The 27370-nt window shown below is 41.7% G+C and overlaps 1 protein-coding gene across 1 annotated transcript; it reads left to right on the top strand.

Annotated features, from left to right (window-relative positions):
* The first annotated feature begins 983 nt into the window (after nucleotides 1–983).
* klhl31 (kelch-like family member 31) lies at nucleotides 984–10786 on the top strand. The gene is made up of 3 exons (XM_060925406.1): nucleotides 984–1102; nucleotides 4061–5263; nucleotides 5371–10786. Exons 2-3 carry the CDS (start codon nucleotides 4089–4091, stop codon nucleotides 6101–6103), a joined length of 1908 nt encoding a protein of 635 aa, XP_060781389.1. The 5' UTR covers nucleotides 984–1102; nucleotides 4061–4088; the 3' UTR covers nucleotides 6104–10786.
* Nucleotides 10787–27370: the final 16584 nt, after the last annotated feature.

The following is a 27370-nucleotide window of genomic DNA, read 5'->3' as shown; positions in this document are numbered from 1 at the left end:
GTGCAAAAGTCTTAGGTGCCCTATAATTTTTTTTTCATCCAAACTTTGTTAGAAGTTCACACCTCACACCTTCTGCGCGCTTCGGCAGCGCATTGATACGGAGCTCCGTATCAATGCGCTGCCGAAGCGCGCAGAAGGTGTTAGTACGCCTGTCATTATAGTGCCGACTTTCCATAGCATAGAAAATCGTTACGTTTCAATTTGTGTAACTGAACTTGTTTCATATCACTGGTCATATAAACCTATGTAAACAGGAAAAATGTGGAAGAGTTTGGTCGCATCTAACTACAGCCCCAAAAAATACCATTGGCCATGCTGAGCCTAGCTACATTGCTAACAGGAGTGACAGCGCGTCTGACTGCGTCTGACTGACTGGGAGGTCGCGCAAAGCTCGGAGAGGTACGGAGCAGCTCGTCTCAATTCAGATAAGAACATATTTCATTATGGAAGTACGGTGGACTGTTCCTTTAATGCTTTGAATTGTGAAAAACGGGATTCATGATATTGATAGCCTTATATAAATAGTGTTTATTAATACTGCACATCATAGTACTAATTATTATTAGGTACATATTAACAAGATGTTAATAGGCTTCTTAAGTTTTGTAATTATTAGTAGCTATTTATATATATATATATATATATATATATATATATATATATATATATATATATATATATAAAACTCAGTTGGCTGGTTCATGCTCAGTATATGCTATATTATTCCCCCCATATATATATATATATATATATATATATATATATATATATATATATATTGTGTGTGTGTGTGTGTGTGTGTGTTACGTAGTTTTGTTTACTTTTCATGGTTACAGACAATTATCTGAAAGGTTTACAGTGGATTTTTTAATCTGTACACGTGCCTCACACAATTAATGAGATGAAGAGAGGATGTGTCACATTAAGGGGAAAAGAGAGGAGGAGTCTTATTGCGCAATCATGCCTTCGTTCTTAGTGGAGAGAGTAGGGTTCATCCCTGACCACAGCTACAGCGTGTCTCTGTCTCTTTCTCTCCTCTCCTGCAGATCAACGTGGAGGTGTGAGTCATTCCCTCAGCAGCACCTACTTCATCTTGGCATAGGTAGGCTAAAGCGTCTTCTTTATTTATACCTGTTCAACATGTTCCATAACAGATATTCTCTTTACTTTTTCATTGTAGTTAAGCATTTTTGTAGTGGGCCCTAGTTCTGTAGTGGGCCCACTCTACTTCGGAGTTTATAGGAATATGTCATGTAAATCATATATCTAGGGGACTGATAAACACTGAGCTGGAACCTTTATAATATCATTGCATGTGTCTCAGCCAATGAAACAGACTGAGGTTATTCTGTTATAATACCCGAATTACACTTTCTTGTTCTTAGAGCAACTGTCACATGTGGTCACTTTATTTTGAACATGCTCGGAAGCGCACTAAGGGATGGCAGAGTAATTGAAGCTCAAAATATTTTTGTGTAGAACATTTGCTATATTCTAACAAATATTAGAAATATACATGTAAAAAAAATAGTTTAGTTAAAAAAAAAAAACAAGTTTGGTGTACGCACATGGTTGTAGGCCATGACACAAAGCCTATAAAAGGACCGTTAGGGTAAACGATCCAGCGCTGCTGCTATTCCTGGACCTGCTTGTGATTAACTGTGACAGATGCAGAGTGAGGCATGGTGTTACCCAATATCTTGAGATAGTAACTCTTGAAAGAGTACATTCTGCTTGATTTTGCTCAATGTAGAATGAACAGTATTCTTAGATATAATGTTTTATAAATGTTATGAAGATGTCATAGTTACCCATGAAATAGAGTGAATACATGGTTTTGATAGCCAACTCTTGGTTGAGAAAATGTACTTTAGGTATTTGGTAGTTCTTTATAAAAGGCCAGTGTGGTCTATTATACAGTTTGCATTGTAGCATTATGTAGTAGTACACAGTGAAAGCTGTGTCAGGACTTAAAATCTTTTTATTCAAACTGTGGGATCCCATAAAGTCTTTTCATTGTCTCCGAGTACATGTTTTGTTCCTATAGCATTTACCTGGGAAGGTGGCTTTTTAGAGTATAGACTTCAAGTTACAACATTGGTTCTTAACATCCAGTTATGTACAACCCCAATTCCAAAAAAGCTGGGACGCTGTGTAAACTGTCAATAAAAACAGAATGTGATAATTTGCAAATCATGGAAACCCTATATTTCATTGAAAATAGTACAAAGACAACATATCAAATGTTGAAACAGAAATTGTATTGTTTTTTGAAAAATACATGCTCGTTTTGAATTTGATGTCAGCAACACGTTTCAAAAAAAGTTAGGACAGGGTGACAAAAGACTGAAAAAGTTGTGTAATGCTAAAAAAAAAAAGCTAATTTGGTGAATTGACAACAGGTCAGTAACATGACTGGGTATAAAAAGAGCATCCCAGAGAGGCGGAGTCTCTCAGAAGTAAAGATGAGGATGGGTTCGCCATTCTGTGAAAGACTGCGTGGGCAAACAGTGCAATAATTTAAGAATAACGTTCCTTAATGTAAAATTGCAAAGAATTTGGGTGTTACATAATCTGTGGTACATAATATCATTAAAAGATTCAGAGAATCTGGGGGCGTCGTGGCTCAGATGGATAAGGCGCCATACCATAAATCCGGGGACCCGGGTTCGATTCCGTCCTGAGGTCATTTCCCGATCCCTCCCTGTCTCTCTCTCCCGCGTATTTCCTGTCTCTAAACTGTCCTATCCAATAAAGGTGAAAAAAGCCAAAAAAATATCTTTAAGATTCAGAGAACTGGAGAAATCTCTGTAGGCAAGAGACAAGGCTGAAAACTGACATTGGATGCCTGTGATCTTCAGGCCCTCAGGCGACACTGCATTAAAAGCAGACACGTGTCTGTAGTGGAAATCACTGTATGGGCTCAGGAACGCTTCAAAAAACCATCCTCTGTGAAAACAGTTCACTCAACAGTTCATTGCTGCATCCACAAATGCAAGTTAAAACCATATATAAAAAATATCCAGAAACACCGCCACCTTCTCTGGGCCTGAACTCATTTACAATGGACTGAGGCGAAATGGAAAATTGTCCCGAGGTCTGACGAATCAAAAATAGAAATTCTTTTGAGAAATCATGGACACCACGTCCTCCAAGCTAAAGAGGAGATAGACCATCTGGCCTGTTATCAGTGCACAGTTCAAAAGGCAGTATCTGTGATGGCATGAGGGTGCATTATTACACATGACATGGGTAGCTTGTACATCTGGGAAGGCATAATTAATGCTGAATGATCTATACATGTTTCATAGCAATGTGCTGGCATCCAGACAAAATCTTTTTCAGGAAAGGCCTTCCTTCTTTCTCACCAATGCCAAACCAGTTTCTGCACATCAAAACTGTGTGGTTCCATAGTAAAAGAGTCTGGGTGTTAAACTGGCCTGCCTGCAATCCAGGTCTGTTTCCTATTTAAAACATTTGGCACATTATGAAGCACAAAATATGACAAAGGAGACCCCAAACTGTTGAGTAACTGAAATTATATATCAAGCAAGAATGGGAAAACATTTCTCTTTCAAAACTACAGCAACTGGTCTCCTCAGTTCGCAAACATTTACAGAGTATTTTTAAAAGTAGAGGTGATGCAACAAAGTGGTAAACATGCCCCTGTCCTAACTTTTTTTGAAATGTGTTGCTGACATCAAATTAAAAATGAGCATATATTTTCAAAAACAAAATTTCTCAGTTTCAACATTTGATCTTGTTTTTGTACTATTTTCAATTAAATATATGGTTTCCATGATTTGCAAATTATCGCATTCTCTTTTTATTTACAGTTTACACAGCGTCCCAACTTTTTGGAAGTGGGACTGTACCTTAATCACTTAAAGGCACATGTTTCCAGGTTAAAAAATACACACTAAAAGTACAAGATATCTACCCTTGATATTACCCAGCTTTATTATTTAAAGATACCATATCATTAAAAAACTGTTATTTTTCATCAGTGCTAAACAGTTTTGTGACAATGACCACTGACGTATTTATTCACTCATTTTAGGTCTGGGCTGTGACCCCCTGCTACAGTCATGGCACCCAAAAAGAACAAAGCCGCTAAGAAGAATAAAGCAGACATCAATGAGATGACAATCATGGTAGAAGACAGCCCAGTAAATAAAATCAATGGGCTGAACACTCTTCTGGAAGGTGGCAATGGTTTTAGTTGTATCTCAACAGAGGTCAATGACCCTGTCTATGCCCCTAACCTCCTGGAGGGCCTGAGCAACATGAGACAAGACAGCTTCCTGTGTGATCTGACAATAGCAACCAAGTCTAAGTCCTTCGATGTGCACAAAGTTGTGATGGCATCTTGTAGTGAGTACATCCACAACATTCTCAAGAAGGATCCAACCCTTAAAAAAATTGACCTCAATGAGCTGTCGCCAGTTGGTTTAGCCACAGCCATCACGTATGCCTACTCCGGAAAACTGACCTTGTCACTCTACACCATTGGCAGCACGATTTCAGCAGCCATGTTGTTGCAGATTCGCAGCCTGGTTAAGATGTGCAGTGATTTCCTAATGCAGGAGATCAGCGTTGAAAACTGTATGTATGTAGTCAACATTGCAGATACATACAACCTGAAAGAAACAAAGGAGGCAGCACAGAAGTTTATGCGTGAGAATTTCATTGAGTTCTCAGAGATGGAACAATTTCTGAAGCTCACCTATGAGCAGATTAGTGACTTTTTAACAGATGACTCCTTGCAGCTGCCGTCTGAGCTCACAGCCTTTCAGATTGCCATCAAGTGGTTGGACTTTGATGAGAAGAGACTGAAGTATGCACCAGATCTGTTGACACACATTCGCTTTGGCACCATCACGCCTCAGGATCTCGTCAGCCATGTGCAAACTGTTCCCAGGATGATGCAAGATCCAGAGTGTCACCGTCTTCTGGTGGATGCCATGAACTACCATCTACTGCCATACCAACAAAACATCCTGCAATCCAGAAGAACTAAGGTTCGTGGTGGCCAAAAAGTACTGCTTACTGTGGGTGGACGACCTGCCTTGACTGAAAAGTCCCTCAGCAGGGACATTCTCTATAGGGATGAGGACAACATTTGGAACAGGCTGACTGAGATGCCTGCAAAGAGCTTCAATCAGTGTGTAGCTGTCCTGGATGGCTTCCTTTATGTGGCTGGTGGTGAAGATCAGAATGATGCTAGGAACCAAGCAAAACATGCTGTCAGCAATTTCTGCAGGTAAATGTTTTTGCTGTTGTGTTCCTGCTTGCTTTTCAAAAATGCCTTGTAATGTTGATGTTTTGGCTCAAAATGACTGAGCAAATGTATGTTGTTTTTCCACACAGATACGATCCCCGATTCAACTCATGGATTCATCTGACCAGCATGATTCAAAAGCGTACACATTTCAGCATCAATACCTTTAATGGTCTCCTGTTTGCTGTTGGTGGACGTAACTCAGATGGCTGCCAGGCTTCCATTGAGTGTTATGTTCCATCCTCTAACCAGTGGCAGATGAAAGCTCCCATGGAGGTACCAAGATGTTGTCATGCTAGTACAGTCATTGATGGCAAGATCTTGGTAACTGGAGGCTACATCAACAATGCCTACTCCAGGGCTGTGTGTTCTTATGACCCATCAACAGATAGTTGGCAGGATAAAAACAGCCTGAGCACTCCAAGAGGCTGGCATTGTTCCACCACTATTGGTGATCGGGCTTATGTTCTTGGTGGTAGCCAGCTTGGAGGGCGTGGGGAGAGGGTTGATGTCTTGCCAGTTGAATGTTTCAACCCTCATTCAGGCCAGTGGAGCTATGTTGCCCCCTTGCACACAGGAGTGAGCACAGCAGGTGTATCCACACTGAATAATAAGATTTATGTCTTGGGTGGATGGAACGAGGTGGAGAAGAAGTACAAGAAATGTATTCAGGTATACAACCCCGACCTTAATGAATGGACTGAGGATGATGAGTTGCCTGAAGCTACAGTGGGCATCTCATGCTGTGTTATTACCATCCCTACCCGCAAAACACGAGACTCCAGGGCCAGCTCAGTTTCATCTGCTCCAGTTAGTATATAGGATAGGATAGGATAGGATAGGATAGGATAGGATAGGATAGGATAGGATAGGATAGTTAACTTGGTAATGCATAATATATTTAAGCTTTCCCTCTCAACTGTGAAATACTTTTCATACTCAGGCCAACCATATGCATTTATGAAAACCCCCCGCATTTTTATGAAATAAAAATTAAAGGTGCTGATTGCAAAGTCATCTGAAATTTTCTTTTTTTTATTGTGCATGGCATTTTCCTGTGTCTCACAAGAACAATATCATATGGATGAGATGTGATTATTTTGATGTGCTGAGGGTCGCTTCTCTCCGTTTTGGGACCGTTTTCCTACCTCTTGAGGTAAACAGTATGGCCCAACAGAAATAGTCAAACTCAAGGAGTTTAAACTAATTCACATAACTATGGAACTGCGTCACACCAAGATGGTGACACATGGAAAACATCGTGACTCTGCATTGACCTCGGAGAGTTTTGAGTCTCAGGGATGCAATTTGTGGTTGACATTCGCAAATAGATCCATGAAACAAAAGATGAATATATCTTTTCTCTGTTACTGCTTTTGTGTTATTGTTTCTTTCTCTGTAAGATCAAAACATTCGGTGTGTAACTCCACACTCGCTACCATGGAGTCGAGCCCATGCATTCTAAGGCTAAGATAGCTCAGCACTAGCTAGAATGATTTAGTTATCTGTCCAGAAAAATGTCATGTCATCTAACTTTGCTCTGTCTTACAGTTGTACTCACTAGGCAGGCTTTCCTGTTCTTTTCTGCGGGCTTTTAGCTGGCGGGAGAGCAGAGTCCATCATGTTTGCCCATGCCGACTTGTTTTGGTTAAAAGTAGGTCAAACACACCCCATGGTGGTCACGTGATATTGTTGCTCACCTGCTTTGGCAATCTCCAGAATCGTAAAATGCAGGACGCTTTTTATCTCAGCAAAACATTTACACATGGTGTGTGCAGCAGCGAAACATCTTGAAACCCCAACAGCAATAGAAATACAGTGGTGCTTGAAAGTTTGTGAACTCTTTAGAATTTTTTATATTTCTGCATAAATATGACCTAAAACATCATCAGATTTTCACACAAGTCCTAAAAGTAGATAAAGAGAACCCAGTTAAACAAAGGAGACAAAAATATTATACTTGGTCATTTATTTCTTGAGGAAAATGATTCAATATTACATATCTGTGAGTGGCAAAAGTATGTGAACCTCTAGGATTAGCAATTAATTTGAAGGTGAAAATAGAGTCAGGTATTTTCAATCAGTGGGATGATAATCAGGTGTGAGTGGGCACCCTGTTTTATTTAAAGGACAGGGATCTATCAAAGTCTGATCTTCACAACACATCTTTGTGGAAGTGTATCATGGCACGAACAAAGGAGATTTCTGAGGACCTCAGAAAAAGCGTTGTTGATGCTCATCAGGATGGAAAAGGTTACAAAACCATCTCTAAAGAGTTTGGACTCCACCAATCCACAGTCAGACAGATTGTGTACAAATGGGGGAAATTCAAGACCATTGTTACCCTCCCCAGGAGTGGTCGACCAACAAAGATCACTCCAAGAGCAAGGCATGTAATAGTCGGCAAGTTCACAAAGGACTCCAAGGTAACTTCTAAGCAACTGAAGGCCTCTCTCATATTGGCTAATGTTAATGTTCATAAGTCCACCATCAGGAGAACACTGAACAACAATGGTGTGCATGGCAGGGTTGCTGAGCACCGCGAGATCAGGTACTGATAAAAGTCCGCGCAGAACTTTTCACTTCCTTTTACTAACTAGTCACGGACATGGAGACCGACACAGATGCATGTCACGCAGACTGACAGGGATGACGGAACCAGAATCTCCTTTGTCAGATAGCTCGTTTTCAAGATGGGCATACGCCCACTATTTTCAGTTCCTTAAAAATAAGGACTCAAAGAACATTTTAGTTAAATGCACACTGTGTGCAAATCCCAAACCTCTTTTAACATCTAAAAACAGTACAAGCAATTTGACGAAGCAGTTGCAGAGGTGCCATAGCACCATGAAATTAGCCAGGAAAGGAGAGGATGGGACTGGGAGTGATGATAAAACCCCAGCAAAGCAGCTGAAACTGATTTTCACCCAACAAAAGAATCTCCAGCCATGAGAGGTGAGAAGGCTCGTGGCGGAGTATGTTGTGGAAGATATGCTGCCACTTGCCACGGTGGAATCACCAGCCTTCAGAAAAATTATCTCCAAGATCCCTGTCACTGCTAGCAACGACAAGGTAAACAAGGCTACATTGCCTCAACACGCTCTTTTTTACCTGAATGCTGGATTTGAATGTGATATTAATATCGAAAATGTGGGACTCATTGCCTGATTCTGTCCCAAATTTAAATTTAAAGAAGGGAAAGGACGATTTATCCTTGGTATTTAATTTTAAAGAAGGGAAAGGACGATTTATCCTTGGTATTGTGGGCGGGTAAGAAGCTATTCCTGAACATGCTGGTTTTTAGTCTGCAGGCTTCCTGGATGGGAGGTGAAAGAGTCATGACTCATGAGCTAGATTTGCTCTGTAGATTACCAAATCCATTCCAGTCATTTTGGCAAGAATAAATAAAGTAATGTAAAAGTAGTGTAATGCCTTACTTTTTAAATGCAGTAATATTGTAATGTAACGCATTACTTAAAAATGACAGCAAAAAGTAATAAGTAATGCATTACAGTTCTTGAGTAACTTGCCCAACACTGCTAAGCACACAAGTCGTTCTACCAAAGAAAGGTTAAAGAAGAATAAAGTTAATGTTTTGGAATGGCCAAGTCAGTGTCCTGACCTTAATCCAATCGAAATGTTGTGGAAGGACCTGAAGCGAGCAGTTCATGTGAGGAAACCCACCAACATCCCAGAGTTGAAGCTGTTCTGTATGGAGGAACGGGCTAAAATTCCTCCAAGCCGGTGTGCAGGACTGATCAACAGTTACCGGAAACGTTTAGTTGCAGTTATTGCTGCACAAGGGGGTCACACCAGATACTGAAAGCAAAGGTTCACATACTTTTGCCACTCACAGATATGTAATATTGGATCATTTTCCTCAATAAATAAATGATCAAGCATAATATTTTTGTCTCCTTTGTTTAACTAGGTTCTCTTTATCTACTTTTAGGACTTGTGTGAAAACCTAATGATGTTTTAGATCATATTTATGCAGAAATATAGAAAATTCTCAAGGGTTCACAAACTTTCAAGCACCACTGTCGAACATTTTACCCAGAATTCAACTTTGCAGTCAGAACCTTTAAGCAAAAATAACATTTTCTGAAACATTATCATTTCATATTCATATTCTCTTTTAATTTTAGTTAGCAAGCAAAGACATTAAAACAGTTCCGTTTATTATATAAACTCAATGAACAGTATGTTGTGCAATTATTACTTTTCACTTCAGATCAAATCTGGAATTATTGTTCAGTGTGCTGAAATTTTAGATGAACTTGCAAGTATTAAAATGGCTCATAAGTTATAAGAACACTGATATACAATTAAGTTTTCTTTTGGAGACTGTCTTTTTGTGTTTTACAAACAGTGGAAAGAATGTTCTAAATAAAAATATTTAGGTATAATTCATTTAATAGTTGTATTTTAAAATGGGGCCAAGGCTTATAATAATGTCATCAACCCTTCTCAGTAACTTTTGAGTCAATGATACAGTTGGCGGTAAATCACAAAGTATGTGGAACATGATCTGAAGTCACAAACATCTGATATTTGTGTACTGAGTTCGAATGAAGCCGATTATATACAAAAGCTATCAAGCTAACCATCCATCCATCCATTATCCATAACTGCTTATCCTGTGCAGGGTCGAGGGCAAGCTGGAGCCTATCCCAGCTGACTATGGGCGAGAGGTGGGTTACACCCTGGACAAGTCGCCAAATCATCGCAGGGCTGACACATAGAGACAAACAGCCATTCACACTCAGTCAATTTAGAGCCACCAATTAGCCTAACCTGCATGTTGAAGCCGTGTCTAAGACAAATCTCTGTTTTTTACTGAAGAACAGACAAAGTTTCTAAAGTTTCTGGACTGTGGGGGAAACCAGAGCACCCGGAGGAAACCCACACAGACAGAACATGCAAACTCCACGCAGAAAGGCCACCATCGGCCACTTGGCTCAAACCTAAAACCTGCTTGCTGTGAGGCTAACCACTACACCACTGTGCCATTCTTTACTATTGATGACTCACAATTAAATATTGCTCTTCGTGATGCCAAAAGTTAATCATACCTTATGGTTAATTTGTACGTTAGGTAGTCCTACCTGCCAGGTGTAGGTGTAATAACAGCAATCTACTTTCCATCTGACACTTCAATACACAACTGTAAAATATATATTTAAAAAACACCTACAAAAGAAGCTTTAGAAGGAGTCAAAGTAGGAGTTGAAAGGTTCGACAGGGATGGTAAGTTTTGTAAAAAGACTAAGTGGTAATGGAATCAAAGCTATGCACCTGAGCTGACTACATAGATGGTAATGATTTACGATTATTCCTGCCAGCTCATGTTTTAAAATATTTGTCGGTTCTTGGAACCTGGACAATGTGACAACTGCACAAGAACAGTATTATATTTTTTAAATGGGACTGATTTGAGAAGTGAAATGTTTGTATTTATGCTGATTCATTGTACATGTCCAAGTTCTGCATATTTATTAAAAGTTCCTGTAAAATGTTGCTGATGTCTTTTATTATTTTTTTTTTTTTTTAGTATTCTTGATTTCCTGATAGAAATACAACACAGAGACTGGCTGACATGGTTTCCCTGGCCATGCAAATACAAATTTTCTTCATCATTTCACAATAATACAGCTTCCTTTGCTTCTTAACTGTCTTTAGTCAGAATCAATCAAATCCATGACATTAAAATGTTTGTGAAATTGCATATATGTTAAAAGTATTGAATCTACAACCCCAGGGGTCACCCAAACTACTTCAAGCACATTGTTTTGGTAATTGTCACCCTCTGTAATCCCTTGTGATGCATGGGATGTTGGTAAGACACACTTCCATCTATTGAGTGAGAGCCGATTAGGACATATCAAAAACAGTACCGTAATTGATTTTGTACTAACATTAGAGCTGTACTGGCTTGAAACACTGTCTCTGTTACAGTGGTTTTTTACATCTAATATCAGATGTAAAAAGTTTTCCATTGTTATATTTTATGCACGCATTCACAACAAACTGTTTGGTTCCTGTTTGGTTGGAATGAAAACCTGCACTGTGTCAGGGTGCAGGCACTTACGGATGCATGTGCAGAGGAGAGCTGGGTAGCAAACAGAAAACATAGCCAAATCACAAAACTAGAATCGTTGTCAAAAAGCAAGCAAGGGTTGGTTGATCAGCAAACAGGGCAATAAAGAGGAGACAATATTGTCTGCAGAGAAGTAAAGAGATAGTGAGGGTCAGGAAAACTAAAGGCAGACAGAGAAAGAAAGGCTTGGTATGACTGGGTAAACTCAGAATGATACTTCGCAATGACAGTGAGAGAGGCTTAAGTAGCGTGGCTGATTGTGCGTGAATGAGAGTCAGCTGTAATCAATAAGCCGGTGACAGGGGACGTAGGGGTTCTTGGGCGTTGTAGTTCTGAGAAGCCATGTTTGTGGTTCGGCTAGAGCTGTTGCTCTCAATGCCTTTCCTGACAGAACACCTCCCCCGAGCTACATTCTTCCTGGGGTGCCCTCTACTCCTAGGTGCAGGCTTGTCAGGATGTTGTGTGTGGAACTCTTGCTTTAGAAGAGGGTCCAGAATGTCCTTGGCTCCCACCCAGCTTCATTCCTCTGGTCAATAGCCCTCCCAGTCTACCAGATACTCAATCTGACCTCTTCCGCATCTGGAATCAAGTTTTCTGTTTACCTGGTAGATGGGTTGTCCTACTAGGCTTAGAGGTGGGTGATCTTGGACAGGAGCATTCTCTGCCAGAGGACCCTGAATAGCAGGTTTCAGGCAGGAAACGTGAAAAGTGGGGGCTATTCGGCTGTGCGGTGGGAGCTCTAGTCTGTAAGAAACTTCGTTGATACGCTGAAGTACCTTGTATGGACCGATGTAGCGAGCCTGTAGCTTTCTGCATGTGTTGGGTTCCTTGAGGTTTCTCATGGAGACCCATACTCTGTCGCCTGGAGAAAATTCTGGGTTGCTACTTCTGTGTTTGTCGGCGTACTCCTTATACTTGCTGTTTACAGACTCAATGTGCTGGTGAACCTCCTCCCATATTGCTTAACTTCACGAGAACAATTCTTCAACTGCTTGTACCTGTGTGGGTGCGTTGTTCCATGGGAACAGGGGCAGTTGGTAGCCGAGCATGCACTGAAATGGTGTTAGTTGGGTAGCAGAGTGCTTGAGTGAGTTCTGTGCATACTCGGCCCATGGAATGAATCAAGACCAATCTCCCTGGTTCCTCATGCAGAAAATCCTTAGAAAACACTCAATCTTCTGGTTAGCTCATTCCACCTGGTCGTTGGACTGGGGGTGATATCCAGATATGAGGCTCACTGAGACTCCTAATCCTTCCATGAAACAGGCCCATAATCATGAGATGACCACGGTCACTGACTATGTTCTCTGGGATGCCAAAGTACCTGAACACATACTGAAATAGTAATTCAGCTGTTTGAAATGCAGTGGAGATACCAGGTAGCGGAATGAGTCACAGAGCCTTAGAAAATCTGTCTACAGTTACCATGATGGTGGTGTTACCTTGAGATGGTGGTAAATCCATAATGAAATCAATGGTCAGGTGGGACCAGGGTCTTTGAGGTACAGGGAGGGGACAGAGCTTACCCACGGGAGGGGTTCGTGGAATGGGGTGAGATTCGGGACTATGACTTGATTAGTTGAAGGTTTCAGGATAGGGCATCAGCCTTGATATGCTTGGAGCCAGGACGAAAGGAGATCATGAAATTGAAACGTGTGAAGAAGAATGCCCACCTGGCTTGACGTGGGTTAAGTCTCTTGGCTTTCTTGAGATATTCTAGGTTCTTATGGTCAGTCAATATCACAAAGGGATGTGTGGCTCTCTCCAGCCAATGTATCCACTCCTCAAGAGCGAGTTTGATGGCTAGTAATTCTCTATTCCTGACATCATAGTTTCTGTCTACCGACATGAGTTTTCTTGAGAAAAATGCCACCAAGTGGAGTTCGGGTCTTTCGCCAAAACGTTGAGACAAAATCCCTCCTACTCCAGTGTCGGAGGCATCTACCTCAACCATGAATGGCTTGATCAGGTTAGGATGTTGCAGGATCAGGGTTGAAGTGAAGGCATTCTTGAGTCAATTGAAGGCTTCCTCTGCCAAAGGGTTCCAGTGGAGGCGTTTGGGTCCTTTTTTGAGCAAAGCCATTAGGGGAGAAGCAATGGCACTGAAACCTCTAATAAAGCGACGATAGAAGTTGGTGAAACCTAAGAAACATTGGTGCTCCTTCACAGACATGGGCACTGGCCAGGACATGACTGCAGAGACCTTGGAGGAGTCCATACTGACTCCCTCTGCGCCAATGACATTACCCAAAAAGGAGATCTGACACAAGTGGAACTCGCATTTCTCAGCTTTCACATAGAGGTGATTTGCTAACAGGCGTTGGAGAACTGATCTGACATGTCCCAGATGACTCTTCACATTGGGAGAGTAGATCAAGATATCATCAATATATACTATCACAAACTTGCCCAGCATATCCTGTAGCACATCATTGATAAAACATTGGAATACACTTGGTGCTGAAGGAAGGCCATAAGGCATTACCTTGTACTCAAAATGGCCGGCAGTAGTGCTGAAAGTGGTCTTCCATTCATCGCCCTCCTTGATTCTGACCAGGTTGTAGGCACTGCGCAGGTCAAGTTTGGAGAAGCGCTTGGCAGTACAAAGTTGTTCTAAAGCTGAGGGGACCAGTGGAAGAGGATAGGGGTATTTGACAGAGATCTGATTTAGTCCCCTAAAGTCTATGCAGGGTTGGAGACCTCCACCTTTTGTCTCCATAAAGACAGCTGATGCTGGTGACTTTGATGGACGTATGTACCCCTGCTTGTTGGCTTCTTGAATGTACTCCTCCATGGCAGTATGTTCCTTCTGAGAAAGAGGGTAAATCCAACTGCATGGAGGTGACGTACCTTGCAGAACATCGATGGTGAAGTCGTATGGACAATGTGGTGGTAAGTCACAAGCTTTACCCTTGCTAAAGACTTCCCTCAGGTCACAATAACACTTGGAAATATTCTCCATAGAATCAGGCTGTGGACTCTCTCCCAAAGTAGAGGAGAGACAGAGTTGGGGATGTAGAAGACAGTTCTGAGAACCTGTGGACGACCACTGGAGGATCTCCTTATTCTGCCATGAGATTAGTGGGTCATGAAGCTGTAACCAAGGATATCCAAGGATGATATCGTGATTAATGGTAGTGGTCACATAGACAGAAATGAGTTCAGAATGGAGTGCACCCACTTGAATACAACGGGAGCAGTGCAAGTAGTAACAAAACCATCCCCTATTGGTCCTCTGTCAATGGTCCTGATGTTGAGTGGACTCTGCAGAGGGGTTGTGGGCAGACCGAACTTCTGGACGATTGAGCAGTTGATGAAATTCACCTCTGCCCCTGAGTCAACAAAGGCAGATAGCATATGTGTCGAAGATGCCAGTTTCAGCAATACAGGTATTTTAAAAGACTGTGAGTTGAATTTTCTTACAGGACTCACCGAATCGGGAGTGGTCTCAGCTTGGCTGGTGAGAGGTGGGCGAATGGGACACTGGGTGATAAGATGCTCTGAACTCCCACAGTAGAAACAGTGCCCCTCTTTTCTCCTTCTGTCTTGTTTGGAGCGTTTCAAATGGGTATGTGAAACCTCCATAGGTGTGGAGGCATCAGAATGCTGAACAGGTCTGGTGTCCTCCTTGAGAGATGGTCAGTTGGAGAGTAGATGATCCAGTCAAAAAGCTAGATCAAGCTAGGGAGTCCAAGGTAAGGTGTTCATCTCTACACGCCAGTTCGCTTAGAATTTTGGGGTGAAGACCTTGGCAAAACACCGTCTTTAATGCCGGCTCATTCAATCCACTGGCTGCCACTAGAGCTCTGAAGTCCAGGGCATATTCTGCGACTCCCCTAGTGCCTTGTGTGATAGTGAGTAAATTCTCGCGGACTTCAATCCCCTCAGGTTCGTGATCAAACACTCGTTTGAATAATTCGAGGAAATGTTCGGAGGATGTCACGTGCTCCTCTCCATTCCTCCATACTGCGCTACCCCACTGTAGTACTTTGCGGTGAGAAACGAAAGAAAGTTACTGATCTTACTTTCTTCAGAAATGTTAGGCATGGCTGAGAAGTACAAGGAGCACTGAAGTACAACCCCGATTCCAAAAAAGTTGGGACAAAGTACAAATTGTAAATAAAAACGGAATGCAATGATGTGGAAGTTTCAAAATTCCATATTTTATTCAGAATAGAACATAGATGACATATCAAATGTTTAAACTGAGAAAATGTATCATTTAAAGAGAAAAATTAGGTGATTTTAAATTTCATGACAACAACACATCTCAAAAAAGTTGGGACAAGGCCATATTTACCACTGTGAGACATCCCCTTTTCTCTTTACAACAGTCTGTAAATGTCTGGGGACTGAGGAGACAAGTTGCTCAAGTTTAGGGAGAGGAATGTTAACCCATTCTTGTCTAATGTAGGATTCTAGTTGCTCAACTGTCTTAGGTCTTTTTTGTCGTATCTTCCGTTTTATGATGCGCCAAATGTTTTCTATGGGTGAAAGATCTGGACTGCAGGCTGGCCAGTTCAGTACCTGGACCCTTCTTCTATGCAGCCATGATGCTGTAATTGATGTAGTATGTGGTTTGGCATTGTCATGTTGGAAAATGCAAGGTCTTCCCTGAAAGAGACGTCGTCTGGATGGGAGCATATGTTGCTCTAGAACCTGGATATGCCTTTCAGCATTGATGGTGTCTTTCCAGATGTGTAAGCTGCCCATGCCACACACACTAATGCAACCCCATACCATCAGTGATGCAGGCTTCTGAACTGAGCGCTGATAACAACTTGGGTCATCCTTCTCCTGTTTAGTCCGAATGACACGGCGTCCCTGATTTCCATAAAGAACTTCAAATTTTGATTCATCTGACCACAGAACAGTTTTCCACTTTGCCATAGTCCATTTTAAATGAGCCTTGGCCCAGAGAAGACGTCTGCGCTTCTGGATCATGTTTAGATACGGCTTCTTCTTTGAACTATAGAGTTTTAGCTGGCAATGGCGGATGGCACGGTGAATTGTGTTCACAGATAATGTTCTCTGGAAATATTCCTGAGCCCATTTTGTGATTTCCAATGCAGAAGCATGCCTGTATGTGATGCAGTGCCATCTAAGGGCCCAAAGATCACGGGCACCCAGTATGGTTTTCCGGCCTTGACCCTTACGCACAGAGATTCTTCCAGATTCTCTGAATCTTTTGATGATATTATGCACTGTAGATGATATGTTCAAACTCTTTGCAATTTTACACTGTCGAACTCCTTTCTGATATTGCTCCACTATTTGTCGGCACAGAATTAGGGGGATTGGTGATCTTCTTCCCATCTTTACTTCTGAGAGCCGCTGCCACTCCAAGATGCTCTTTTTATACCCAGTCATGTTAATGACCTATTGCCAATTGACCTAATGAGTTGCAATTTGGTCCTCCAGCTGTTTCTTTTTTTGTCCCTTTAACTTTTCCAGCCTCTTATTGCCCCTGTCCCAACTTTTTTGAGATGTGTTGCTGTCATGAAATTTCAAATGAGCCAATATTTGGCATGAAATTTCAAAATGTCTCACTTTTGACATTTGATATGTTGTCTATGTTCTATTGTGAATACAATATCAGTTTTTGAGAGTTGTAAATTATTGCATTCCGTTTTTATTTACAATTTGTACTTTGTCCCAACTTTTTTGGAATCGGGGTTGTAGAAATTCTTTACAATTCAGGGCATTCCCAGGCATATTTCTCCAGAATGGGGAGCCGATAAGCAGGACTCGGAGAAGCTTCAGAGCACATTAGGATGGCCTGCGGCACTGCAGTTGCTATCTGTGCCATCCTGGTGTAGAGGTCTGCAAGCCTACCACTGTAGGTGCACACAACATGCCTACCACTTTAAAGGTGCAGTTGTTGTTTTATTGTGACACAAACAATAATTAAGATGAAAAAAAACAGAAATCTGGAGTGTGCATAGGTATTCACACCCCCCCCCCCCCCCCCCCCCCCCCCCCCCCCAAGTCAATACTTTGTACAGCCACCTTTTGCTGCAATTACAGCTGCAAGTCTCTTGGGGTGTCTCTATTAGTTTAGCACATCTAGTCACTGGGAATTTTGCCCATTCCTCAAGGCAAAACTGCTCCAACTCTTTCAAGTTAGACAGGTTGCATTGGTGTACAGCAAACTTCAAGTTATGCCATAGATTCTCAATTGGATTCAAGTATGGGCTTTGATTAGGCAATTCCAAGACATTTAAATGTTTCTCTTTAAACTACTCCAGTGTAGCTTTAGCTTGTTTAGGGTCATTTAGGTTCATTGTCCTGCTGGATTGTAACCCTTTGTCCCAGTCTCAAACCTCTGGCTGACTCAAACAGGTTTTCCTCCAGAATTGCCCTGTATTTAGTGCCATCCATCTTTCCTTCAGTCCTGACCAGCTTTCCTGTCCCTGCATATGAAAAACATCCCCACAGCATGATGCTGCCACCACCATGCTTCACTGTAGGAATGGCGTTCTCAGGATATTGGGTTTGCGCCACACATGGCATTTCCCATGATGGCCAAAACGATCAGATTTGGTCTCATCTGACCAGAGAAGCTTCTTCCATGTGTTTGGGGAGACTGCCACATGCTGTTGGGCAAACTCCAAACATGTTTTCTTAAGCAATGACTTTTTTCTGACCACTCTTCGATAAAGCCCCACTCTGTGGAGTGTACGGCTTAAAGTGGTCCTATGGACAGATACTCCCATCTCTGCTGTGGCTCTTTGCAGCTCCTTCAATGTTATCTTTGGTGCCTTTGTTGCATCTCTGATTAATGCCCTCCTTGCCTGGTCTGTGAGTTTTGGTGGGCAGCCTTTTCTTGTCAGGTTAGTTGTGGTGCTATATTCTTTTCATTTTGCTATAATGGATTTAATGGTGCTCCCTGGGATATTCAAAGTTTGGGATATTTTTTATAACCCAACCCTGACCCATACTTCTTCACAACTTTATCTCTGACCTGTTTGGAGTGCTCCTTGGTTTTCATGTTGCTTGCTTCGTAGTACTGCAGAGTCAGGATCCTTCCAGAACAGGTTTATTTATCCAGACATCATGTGACAGATCATGTGACACTTTGAGTCCACACAGGTGGATTTTAATCAACTAATTATGTAATTTATGAAGTTAATTCGTTGGACCAGCTCTTATTTAGGGGTTTCATACGGAAGGGGGTGAATACATAGATTAAAGCAAAAAAAAATCATCTGACTGAAAAAAAAGCTCCATGTCGTTGGCCCCTACCACGTCAGCGATGCGTCAAATTTTAAACGCCATGTTGTCCATTATCCCCTCAGCCCCTACTTATAGTACATTTACATAATTTTAACAATGACTAAAGCTAAGGCAAGACTTTACCATTGTCATTACTGGCTATAAATGATGAAACATCAAGTTTTCAGCGCAAAGTGCAAATTTATTTCAACAATACTTTAGTAATGCACAACAGTGGTTCAGAGAAAAGTGCAAGTGCAGTCGAACTTGAACCATGCTTTCAAGAGAGTGGAACAGAAAGAAAAATAAGAAAATCTGTTGAAATAAAGCCAGGAAACAAGAAAAGTAAAGTGAAAGTTCACTTTTTCTGCTTCTTCGCAGTGACGCCAAAGGCATCTAGTTTGGCAACACCTGATGCCTGTTTTTGTTTCTTTTTCCTTGGCACAGCAGCAGGAGCTTGCCATTATCGCCCATTTCATTTAGCCAAGCCCATCTCCACTTATTCTTTACCATTTTGTCGATGTCTGACACATCTGTGCCTTCATTTAAAAGAAGCGCATCCATGCTGGCAAAACCGAAAGTAATTTGATGCGCTCTAGTGATGGAAATCGAAGGGCCTATGTCAGGTGAAATATGGCCTTATACGCAGTACTCGAGTTGAGGGGGGATGTGGGGGGAGGCGTCCCCCTTCTGAAATAAAAATCTCAAATCATCCCCCTGATAAAACGGCCATCCCCCCATCACATCCCTTGTGCCATTTTACCAATTAATATGGAAATTAGCCTACTATTATTTTAACAAATATTACTACCATTTCAACATTAGAGGCTTTGCGCAGTGATAGCCTACATGTAGCCGGATAAAAAAGACGCATATTTATTTATTCGGTTGCACCTCTCATTCACACCTACAGTACCAGTCAAAAGTTTGGAAACGCCTCTAATTCAGTGGTTTTTCATTATTTTAAAATTTTCTGAATCGTAGATTAATACTAAAGTCATCGACATTATGAAGAAATATATGGAATTATTTGGTAAACAAAAAAAGTGTTAATCAAACCAGAATATGTTTTATATTTTAGATTCTTCAAAGTAGGCACCTTTTGCTTAGATGACAGCTTTGCACATCTTGGCATTTTCTCAGTCAGCTTTACGAGGTAGTCACCTGGAATGGCTTTCAGTTTACAGCTGTGCCTTGCCAAGAGTTAATTTCTTGAATTTCTTGACCTCTTAATGTGTTTGAGACCATCAGTTGTGTTGTGAAGAGGTAGAGTTGGTATACAGTGAATGGCCCTATTTGAGTACTGCTCTAATCCATATTATGCCAAGAACTACTCAACTAAGTAAAGAAAAACAACAGTCCATCATTACTTTAAGAAATGAAGGTCAGTCAGTCCGAAAATGTTTGGGATGAGTTGGACCGGAGAGTGAAGGCAAAGCAGCCAACGAGTGCTCAGCACCTCTGGGAACTCCTTCAAGACTGTTGGAAAACCATTTCGAGTGATTACCTCATGAAGCTGATTGAGAGAATGTCAAGAGTGTGCAAAGCTGTAATCAAAGCAAAAGGTGCCTACTTTAAGAATCTAAAATCTAAAACATATTTTGGTTTGATTAACATTTTAAAGTTTACTAAATGATTCCTTACGTGTTGCTGCATAGTCTGGATGACTTCAGTCTTCATTTACAATGTAGGAAAAACATTTTAAAATAAAAACATCGAATTTGAAGGTGTTTCCAAACTTTTGACTGGTACTGTATACGGAGGTTTCAGTCACTGAAAACAGCTACTTTCGCAAACTCTGGGCAGAGTGGAGATTTCTGAAAACTCCATCTTTAGACACTCGTGTAAATAGGGCAACAGTGGGCGAGAGGGCACGCGTGAATATAATGAGTCATAGGTGTGAATCTTTCACCGAATGCCAATTGTCCCGGTTCTTCATGAAATCGCACGCGCACAAATTCATTAGGTTAACTTTCAAATAACTGTTCTTGTGCACTTGTGACACCGGAGCCACTTTCCTGAATTTTGAGCTTCAGAGTATTGGCTTCCACTGTTTTCTGACCTTTTGTGCTTAGTGAATGAGACACTTCATTACACTCCACTGACTGACTTCCAATTCCGGACTTTTTTGAAAAGGTAAAATATAGGCCTATGAGATGTTTTTTTGGGACTTAATTCACGTTGCTCCTTCACTATTAATTTTTGAGACTGATGAGGCACTAAATACTGTGGAATTATTTTCTCCTTACTATGAAGTTTGGCATCTTAAACAAGTGTCGGGAAATCTTGCAGCCCGACTCTGCAGCCTCCGATGTTTAAGTGAACTGCTGAAACCATAATGTTTAAAGATTAAATCGTAGGCTAATCAAACCAAAGAAAAATATAGCCTTTCCAGAACGTTGTCTGCCGAAGCCTGTTTAACCTACAAAAGGCTTAATAGCATAGGTCTTGCTGCGGCTTCAACAGGGCTGTTTAGATTTTTTACCTGATCACCTTTCAATAGGCAAGGCAAGGCAAGTTTATTTATATAGCGCATTTCATACACAGTGGCAGTTCAATGTGCTTTACAGAGGTAAAGGCAAAACAGTAAACAATAGAAAATAAAATTACATAAAATAAAGAGGGAAGAAGAGAGAAAAAAATAAGAATTAAACAATAGTAGAAATAAAATAATAAAATTAAGTAAAAGTTCAGTAAAAAAAACGGCAGAATAAAATAGAATAAAAGTTAAGTAAAGTTTAAAACATGCAAAGACTGTAAAAGTTAAGTAAAGTTTAAAACGTGTAAAGATGATGATATTTATCAGTTAGCAGAAAGCATCTGAAAACAGCTTGGTCTTTAGTCTAGATTTGAAGCTGCCGACAGCAGGAGCATTTTTGATGTCCTCTGGGAGTTGGTTCCATAGCTGTACTGCATAGTAGCTAAAAGCTGCTTCACCACACTTTGTTTTAACAACAGATTTTACCAGTAAATTTTGCTGCTGCGATCTGGTAGATCTGATTGGGTTAGGCCGCTGCAACATATCAGAGAGGTAATTGGGCCCTGTACCATTTAGAGATTTGTACACCAGCAACAATGCTTTAAAGTCAATTCTGTAGCTTACTGGAAGCCAGTGAAGGGACCTTAGAATTGGAGTAATGTGCTCTGTTCTTTTTGTTCGTGTGAGAACCCTCGCCGCTGCATTTTGAATCACCTGAAGTCGTTTGATGGTCTTTTTTGGCAGGCCTGTGAAAAGGCCATTGCAGTAGTCAACCCTACTAAAGATGAAGGCATGGATAAGTTTTTCCAGATCTCTCATTGTTATATTCCCAACTGATGTCTCTTCAAAATCAAAGTCCAAATAAATCTAAAAGCAGGTGGGAGGAGGAACTGGGTATAGACCTACCTGAGGAATATTGGGAAAAGGCACTGATGAGAGTCAATTTCTCATCTTCATGTGCTAGATTGGGACTTATACAATTCAAAGTTCTACATAGAGTTCACTTAAGCAAGGCGAGACTTGCAAACATATACCCTGGGACAGACAATAGCTGTAATAAGTGCTCTCTCTCTCTCCAGCCAACTTAACACATTCTTACTGGTCCTGTCCGCAACTTTCGCACTACTGGGGAATCGTTTTCAAAACACTTAGTGAGGTGCTTGGACTGAGGTTGGAACCCTCTGCTCTTGTAGCAATATTTGGTGAGGCAGATAAGGCTTTGAGTTTAAATACAAACCAGTCTGACATCATAGCTTTCACATCCCTTCTGGCCCGTAGGAGAATTTTGTTAGGTTGGAAATCCCCCTTTCCCCCGTCAGCTTCTGCTTGGCTAGAAGATGTAATGTATTTCTTAAAGCTGGAAAAGATTAAATTTACATTGAGAGGGTCTGTGGAAAAGTTCTATTCCAAATGGGCACTATTTTTGTCATATTTTGACAATCTGAAAGAATTGCCCATGGACTGAGTATCCCTCATACCTGTTTATCTTTTCTTTACTCTCCTCTTTAATGTTTATTCTCATCTGTTTTTTTAATTCCTCAGTACATATGTATGTATGTATGTGTAGATATACTATGTATATATCTTTGAATGCCTCATGGGATGGCAAGGACTGTCATTATACCACCTAGTTGGTTATGGACATATATGGACCCATGCTTAAAATGAATATTGACACACGACTGTGAAAACATATATCTACATTTGGGAGATGGAACTGTACACAGTAATGTATACTGTACATTGTTTTACTTTTTTATTTAATGGGTTTTTTTTGTATTTGTATATATGTTGTATTTATTTTTGCTTCTATTACTATATTTGCTGCAAAAGGTGAATGGGGAGGGTGGGTGAGGGTTGTGTTTGTGTTTTGTCTGTTGATTTAAAAGAAAAACCTGGAGGAAAAATATTTTCTGATATTACCTGTATTGTTTAAATCCTTCAATAAAAAATATATTTATTAAAAAAAAAAAGTTTTTCCAGATCATTTTTTAACATAAGTCCTCTTAGTTTGGAAATGTTTTTTAGGTGATAAAATGCCGATTTAGTGATTGCTTTCATGTGACTCTCAAAGTTTAGCTCTCTGTCAATGAAAACACCAAGATTTTTAACCATATCTTTTGTTTTAATCCCCTTTGTGTCAAGAATAGTGGTAATCCTGAGTCTTTCATTTTTTCCCTCAAATAGAATTACTTCTGTTTTATCTGTGTTCAGCTGAAGAAAATTTTGTGACATCCAGTTGTTGATTTGGTCGATACACTGGTAGAGACATTCAAGGGGGGCATAATCATTAGGTGATAGAGCAAAATAAATTTGGGTGTCATCTGCAAAGCAGTGATACAAAATTGAGTTGTTCTTGATAATTTGTCCAAGTGGGAGCATATAAAGGTTGAATAGTAATGGTCCAAGGATCGACCCCTGGGGGACACCACAGGTCAAGGACATTGATGTTGAGGTACAATTTCCCATGGTAACAAAGAAGCTTCTATCTTTTTTTAAAGATTTTTTTGGGGCTTTTTTCACCTTTATTATTGGATAGTACAGTGTAGAGACAGGAAATGAGTGGGAGAGAGAGAGACAGGGAGGGATGGGGAAATGACCTCGGGCTGGAATCGAACCCGGGTCCCTGTATTTATGGTATGGCGCCTTATCCACGACGCCTCCCCCCCAAGCTTCTAAGTATGATTTTAACCAATTGATAACTTCATCAGTCAACCCAACCCAGTGTTCAAGTTGATATAGCAGTATGTTGTGATCAACAGTATCAAAAGCTGCACTGAGGTCCAGTAACACCAGGACCGATGTTTTACCTGCATCAGTATTAAGACGTATGTCATTTATGACTTTAATCAGCGCTGTTTCAGTGCTGTGATTGGCATGAAATCCTGACTGAAAGTTATCAGAACAGCTGTTTGATATCAAGACAGTTAATTGATTGAAGACAATTTTTTAAAGGATTTTCCCGATGAATGGTAGATTTGATATTGGCCTGTAGTTGTTCAACACTGAAGCATCCAGATTATTCTTTTTAAGTAGGGGCTTTACAACGGCTTTTTTCAGGGACACAGGAACAATGCCAGTCTCTAGGGATGTATTTATGATCTGAAGCACATCTGTAATTATGAGGTGAAGAACAGACTTAAAAAAGTTGGTGGGCAGAATGTCCAATTCAGATGTTGAGGAACTGAGATTTTGTACAGTTTTTTCAAGAGTCTCGTAATCAATCAAACAAAATCCTGACATTGTGTTGAAATTGTCTGTCTGTGTCACTGGTGATTGCAACTTTTCAGTTATTTGCAACTGAGATATATTATGAGCAATATTATGCCATGTTTTATCAATTTTACCTTTGAAGAAGGATGCAAACTCATTGCATTTATTAACTGAGAGAAGTTCAGGTGCTAATTGTGGTGGGGGATTAGTTAGCTTCTCTACTGTTGAAAATGGCACACGGGCATTGTTCATATTCCTGTTGATGATGTTGGAGAAGAAAGACTGTCTTGCTTTACCAATTTCATAATTATATTTACAAAGCATCTCTTTATGGATTTGATAATGGATGTGAAGTTTAGATTTGTGCCATTTTCTTTCAGTCTTCCTACATTCTCTCTTTAGCAGTTTAACAGCTGGGTATTGCTTCCATGGTGCTTTCTGCTTGTCATTGACTCTTTTGATTTTGAATGGAGCAATATCATCCATAATTTGGGTCATATTTAAATTAAAATTTTCCAGTAAGTCGTCTACAGAGTCTGACATTTTAGTTGAGATCCGTGAGAGAGCTTGCTCAAAGAGAGCACGTGTTGTCGTTTATGACTCTCCTACCCATAGTCGTTGAGCTGTTCTGAATGTCAGGGGACATAGAAACATCAGAGAAAACACAGAAATGATCAGATGAGGCCAGGTCAACAACAGTAGTAGAAACAGTAAGACCCTTTGCAATAACGAGGTCAAGGGTATGACCACGAGAGTGGGTCGGCCCCTGTACATGTTGTACTAGGTTGAAGTTGTCAATAAGTGCAAGTAGTTCTCTGGCATAAGTGTTTTCAGGATTATCTACATGCAAGTTAAAATCCCCAGATATAGTAAGACAGTCAAACTCTAAGCAAATGACTGACAACAGTTCACAGGGTTCCCGCGGGGTTTTAAAAGGTAGTAAATGGTAGTTAATTAAAATAGGCTAAATTATGGCCAGTAAAAAGTAGTAAAAGGTAGTAAACGTAATCTGACGTGGCAGTAAATTTTTTGACCCCATCCAACTGGGCCTATGTGTTTTCTAATTTGTTTAATTAACCTGCATGCCATAATATCCATAAATTACTACATTTGGACGAATTTATTTTTATGTATCGAGGAGGACCGCAGTGAGGAGTTGGTGGCGCATGCGCACTGAATTCCAATAACGGTCGAATCCAGTATAAATTTATACCAGAGATTGTTTAGTACGAGACTGACTTTGTTTATACGGCTCTAGTCGAATCTATCTGTTGACCCGACTGGCGACATCTGCACGAGAATTAAACAATGGGGAAATGCAAATTTTCAGACCTCTGGCTGGAGGAACCTGATTTTAAAGACTGGCTAAAGGCGGTAGATGGCAATCGGCGAGAGGCGTTCATTGAAAAGTTGATCGAAAAAAAGGTCAAACAACTGAGGCACATGTAATGCGTTGTGTGTGTGTGTGCCTGGTGCGTTGTGTGTGTGTGCCTGGTGCGTTGTGTGTGTGTGCCTGGTACGTTGTGTGTGTGTGCCTGGTACGTTGTGTGTGTGTGCCTGGTGCGTTGTGTGTGTGTGCCTGGTGCGTTGTGTGTGTGTGTGTGCCTGGTGCGTTGTGTGTGTGCCTGGTGCGTTGTGTGTGTGTGCCTGGTGCGTTGTGTGTGTGTGCCTGGTGCGTTGTGTGTGTGTGCCTGGTACGTTGTGTGTGTGTGCCTGGTGCGTTGTGTGTGTGTGCCTGGTGCGTTGTGTGTGTGTGTGTGCCTGGTGCGTTGTGTGTGTGTGCCTGGTGCGTTGTGTGTGTGTGCCTGGTACGTTGTGTGTGTGTGTGTGCCTGGTGCGTTGTGTGTGTGCCTGGTGCGTTGTGTGTGTGTGCCTGGTGCGTTGTGTGTGTGTGCCTGGTGCGTTGTGTGTGTGTGCCTGGTACGTTGTGTGTGTGTGCCTGGTGCGTTGTGTGTGTGTGCCTGGTGCGTTGTGTGTGTGTGTGTGTGTGCCTGGTACGTTGTGTGTGTGTGCCTGGTGCGTTGTGTGTGTGTGCCTGGTACGTTGTGTGTGTGTGCCTGGTGCGTTGTGTGTGTGTGTGTGCCTGGTGCGTTGTGTGTGTGTGCCTGGTGCGTTGTGTGTGTGTGTGTGCCTGGTGCGTTGTGTGTGTGCCTGGTGCGTTGTGTGTGTGTGCCTGGTGCGTTGTGTGTGTGTGCCTGGTGCGTTGTGTGTGTGTGCCTGGTGCGTTGTGTGTGTGTGCCTGGTGCGTTTTGTGTGTGTGTGCCTGGTACGTTGTGTGTGTGTGCCTGGTACGTTGTGTGTGTGTGTGCCTGGTGCGTTGTGTGTGTGTGCCTGGTGCGTTGTGTGTGTGTGTGCCTGGTGCGTTGTGTGTGTGTGCCTGGTGCGTTGTGTGTGTGTGTGCCTGGTGCGTTTTGTGTGTGTGTGCCTGGTACGTTGTGTGTGTGTGCCTGGTACGTTGTGTGTGTGTGCCTGGTGCGTTGTGTGTGTGTGCCTGGTGCGTTGTGTGTGTGTGTGTGCCTGGTGCGTTGTGTGTGTGTGCCTGGTGCGTTGTGTGTGTGTGTGTGCCTGGTGCGTTGTGTGTGTGTGCCTGGTGCGTTGTGTGTGTGTGTGTGCCTGGTGCGTTGTGTGTGTGTGCCTGGTGCGTTGTGTGTGTGTGCCTGGTGCGTTGTGTGTGTGCCTGGTGCGTTGCGTGTGTGCCTGGTGCGTTGTGTGTGTGTGCCTGGTGCGTTGTGTGTGTGTGTGTGCCTGGTGCGTTGTGTGTGTGTGCCTGGTGCGTTGTGTGTGTGTGTGTGCCTGGTGCGTTGTGTGTGTGTGCCTGGTGCGTTGTGTGTGTGTGTGTGCCTGGTGCGTTGTGTGTATGTGCCTGGTGCGTTGTGTGTGTGTGCCTGGTGCGTTGTGTGTGTGTGCCTGGTACGTTGTGTGTGTGTGCCTGGTACGTTTTGTGTGTGTGCCTGGTGCGTTGTGTGTGTGTGCCTGGTGCGTTGTGTGTGTGTGCCTGGTGCGTTGTGTGTGTGTGCCTGGTGCGTTGTGTGTGTGTGCCTGGTGCGTTGTGTGTGTGTGCCTGGTGCGTTGTGTGTGTGTG

The sequence above is a fragment of the Neoarius graeffei genome, chromosome 7 (genome assembly GCF_027579695.1).
Source record: "Neoarius graeffei isolate fNeoGra1 chromosome 7, fNeoGra1.pri, whole genome shotgun sequence".
Lineage (NCBI taxonomy): Eukaryota > Metazoa > Chordata > Actinopteri > Siluriformes > Ariidae > Neoarius > Neoarius graeffei.
Note: the sequence above shows the minus strand (reverse complement) of the source record. Positions and strands in the feature narration are given on the sequence as shown.